This window comes from Rhagoletis pomonella, unplaced genomic scaffold (assembly GCF_013731165.1).
Source record: "Rhagoletis pomonella isolate Grant_MI unplaced genomic scaffold, Rhpom_1.0 Rhpom_scaffold_15568, whole genome shotgun sequence".
In the NCBI taxonomy this organism is placed as follows: domain Eukaryota; kingdom Metazoa; phylum Arthropoda; class Insecta; order Diptera; family Tephritidae; genus Rhagoletis; species Rhagoletis pomonella.
This window is the reverse complement of record NW_023474091.1, coordinates 300-3,575: the sequence shown is the minus strand read 5'-3', so window position 1 is coordinate 3,575 and position 3,276 is coordinate 300. Positions and strand designations below refer to the sequence as shown.

The following is a 3,276-nucleotide window of genomic DNA, read 5'->3' as shown; positions in this document are numbered from 1 at the left end:
ATATTTTCTTTTCCGGCTTTATATATCACTTTAAATTTAAAAGGTTGTAACCTGAGGAGCCATCTCTCTATTCTGGCAGGAGGTTTTGACGTGGGTTTGAAAATGGTTTCAAGGGGTTTATGGTCGGTAACCAACTCGAACTCCAGACCCATCAGATAGTAGTAATATCGCTCCACGGCCCATACTAGTGCTAGGCTCTCTTTCTCGGTCTGCGAGTACCTCTTTTCCGTGTCCGACAAGCTTTTACTCGCGAACGATATAATTTGTGCCTCATCCTGATCATCAATTTGCAGAAGTACCGCCCCTAGAGCTACTGGGCTTGCATCAGCTATGACACGCGTTCTTTTCTGAGGGTTAAAATAAGCAAGATTAGGTATGTTCGATAGGGCCTGTTTCAACTTGTCAAACGATTTCTGTTCGCTCTGCCCCCAATTGAATTTGCAGTTTAATTTTATTAAATTTCTCAATGGGTCTGTTGTATCGGCGAGGTCCGGAATGAACTTGCCCACATATGTCACTAGTCCCAGAAAACTCCGCACCTCTTCTTTTGACTGTGGAGCTCGGAAGTCCTTGATTGTTCCAATCTTGTCGGGGTCAGGTGCTATACCTTCGTCAGAAAGTAGATGGCCCAAAAATTTTAACTTTCGTATCTTCCAAATGCACTTCTTTTCGTTCATCAGCAAATTGTTATTTTTAAAAACGTCGATTACCCTTTTTACAGCTTCGTCATGTTCTTGTTCAGTTTTGCCAAATACGATAATATCGTCTATATAATTAAAAGCATTATTACAGGAACATAGCAGTTTTTCTATTACCCGTTGGAAGATTTCGGGAGCTGAATTTATTCCGAACATTAACCTCTTATACCTGAATAGACCCTTGTGCGAAATAAAAGTAGTTATATAGCGGCTAGGTTCATCCAGCTCAAGTTGATGGTATGCCCATTTAAGGTCGATTCGTGAAAAAAACTTTGCGCCTTGTAACTTGGTCATGAAAGTGTCAAAAGTGGGAAGGGGATAGTTTTCCCGCCGTACGGCTTGATTTGCCCGCCGCATGTCAATGCACAACCTCATTTCTCCACCTTCTTTATGCACTATGACTATCGGCGATATCCACGAGGAGGGCCCCGAGACCGGCTCGATGATGTCTAAAGCAAGCATTTGGTCAATCTTATCTCCCACCTGTTTCTCTAATGCAATAGGTACGCGACGCATTGGTTGTTGTACAGGTTTGACTGTAGGGTCTATTGATAGTTTTATTTGGACCCCCTTCATCTTTGGAAACGGTTGCCCAACCTCTACACGATTTACACCTAAACCCAGTTTTAAAACTCCAAGCTGTATAGCTGTGTCACGTCCCAGTAATGATTGGCACCCGTTCTTGATAACATAAAAAGTTGCTATTTTCTCTGACTTCTTACTCACTGTAATCGGCGCTTCAAATACTTGAAGCACGTTTAGAACATTATCTGATGCATAGGCTTTGAATTGGGCTAATGAATTTTCTCTCTCGTTCCATAAAACTGCCGCATTTTCTCGTAACGTTTCCCAGTCGTTTTCGCTCAGCAAATTCAGGCGTGTGCCCGAATCTATTATCATCGGTATTGTGCAGCCTCCGATACCACATAGCAGTTTTTCGTCCATAGATGAGTTGTTGAAAATACTGAAGCAATTTACTTCTTCCTCTTCTTCGTCCATTTCAACATTTCGCACCTTGTATGTTTCTGATCGTCTTTTCTTCGGCGAGCTTTGTTCGTTGCCAGTAATTTTACGTTTCTTGGTTTTGCATTTCCTAGCAAAATGTCCCATTAACCAACACTTATTGCACTTCGCTAACTTCGCCGGGCATTTCGAGTCGTTACTACGATGCCCCTTTTTGCTACATCTTCCACACTCATCATTTTCATGTTTCGCGCTGTGCGATTTCGTATAAACTCGATTTACTGCCTCCTCTGCCGATTTGGGAAACATTGACACGGATTGTTTAGCAATCTGCTCATAGATTTGGCAGGTGTCCACTATCTCACTTAAACTTTGCTCTTTCTCTAATAGTTTTTTCTTTAGCTCGACTGGGGCCCATGAGTCTATGATTTTGTCTTTAATGCAAATTTCATTTATTTCCTCTGTCGTGTTGCCAAACTCGCACTTTGACACTTGATGTCGGAGACGTAACAAATATTTGTTAAAGTTTTCACCCTCGACAGGTGATAAATTTCTGAATAGATGTCTCTCGAAAGTGGAGTTTCGTTTCGGCGAGAAGTACTCATTGAGTTTGGCTACTAATACGTCAAAAGGCTTTACGCCTTCGCTCTGTTCGACTAAAGCACCGGGAATATTGAATGCTACTTCTTGCAGCTGTGGGCCGCCCAAGTGCAACAATTTATTTTTCATCTTTACTGCATCACTTATATCTTCGGCTTGAAGATATAGGGAAAATGATCGGAACCACTTTTCCCATTCTGACCTTATGAGTGCCTTGTCAATACTTTCGCACAAGAATGGACGGATTTCCATCTCGATGGATTACTTGTTTTTGGCGTATGCGCTTTTAATGTATATGCCGATATTACGCCTGATGTTGTTGTCAAAATTTAATTTGTCACCCTCAGCGTATTTCTATGTTCCCGTTTGCAAAATTTAATTCGCCACCCCCGGTTCTACAATTGTTGACTTCTTCGCTATTTAATCTGAAATCAAAATTAGTTACTTACGCTTTCATGTATACGTTTATATGGCTCTATACATTTGAAATATGTGTATACATACTTATTTAATGCGCCTCTCGGTGGTGTAATTTGTTTTGCAAGACTTTTTCAGTCGCTCGCGCACTCGCTACGTATAAATAATTCTCCCAATACTGAATTCTTCACAGTTTTCGTACATGTGACAATTGAATGCACTTGCCCGTACTTGTAATATTTCGTAAGACTTTTGCAGTCACTAGCGTACTCGCTCACGCACACTCTGAATGGTAACACAATTTAATGTGTCACTTCCAATTAATCTGAAACGAAACATGGATGTACTCGTTACTCCGTCTACAACGAGTGGATTTTTCCTTTTCTACGAGTTTCACCGAAAGTTTGCAAAGAAAAATGGCCGCCATCTTTGTGCTCGCAACCTGTGCTTAGCAGAAGAAATTTTCCAAAGCCATTCACTTTAACTTTCGCCATCTCTCCATCCCATCCTCGTCGCCACTGCAATAACTTACCCTTTGCTCTACTTTTCGGCATTAAATAATAAGATAATAATTATGCTACTGCACAGGAAAAGTGTA

At 41.2% G+C, this 3,276-nt stretch overlaps 1 protein-coding gene across 1 annotated transcript; it reads right to left on the bottom strand.

Moving 5' to 3' along the window:
* Positions 1 to 710: 710 nt before the first annotated feature.
* On the bottom strand, positions 711 to 2,390 carry LOC118757229 (the record flags this gene model as incomplete). Its single annotated transcript, XM_036491958.1, has 2 exons — positions 1,182 to 2,390; positions 711 to 878 (listed from the first exon to the last, which is right to left on the bottom strand). Coding segments are annotated over exons 1-2 (1,377 nt in total), but the record flags the coding sequence as incomplete, so codon positions are not given.
* Between the last annotated feature and the right edge of the window lie 886 nt (positions 2,391 to 3,276).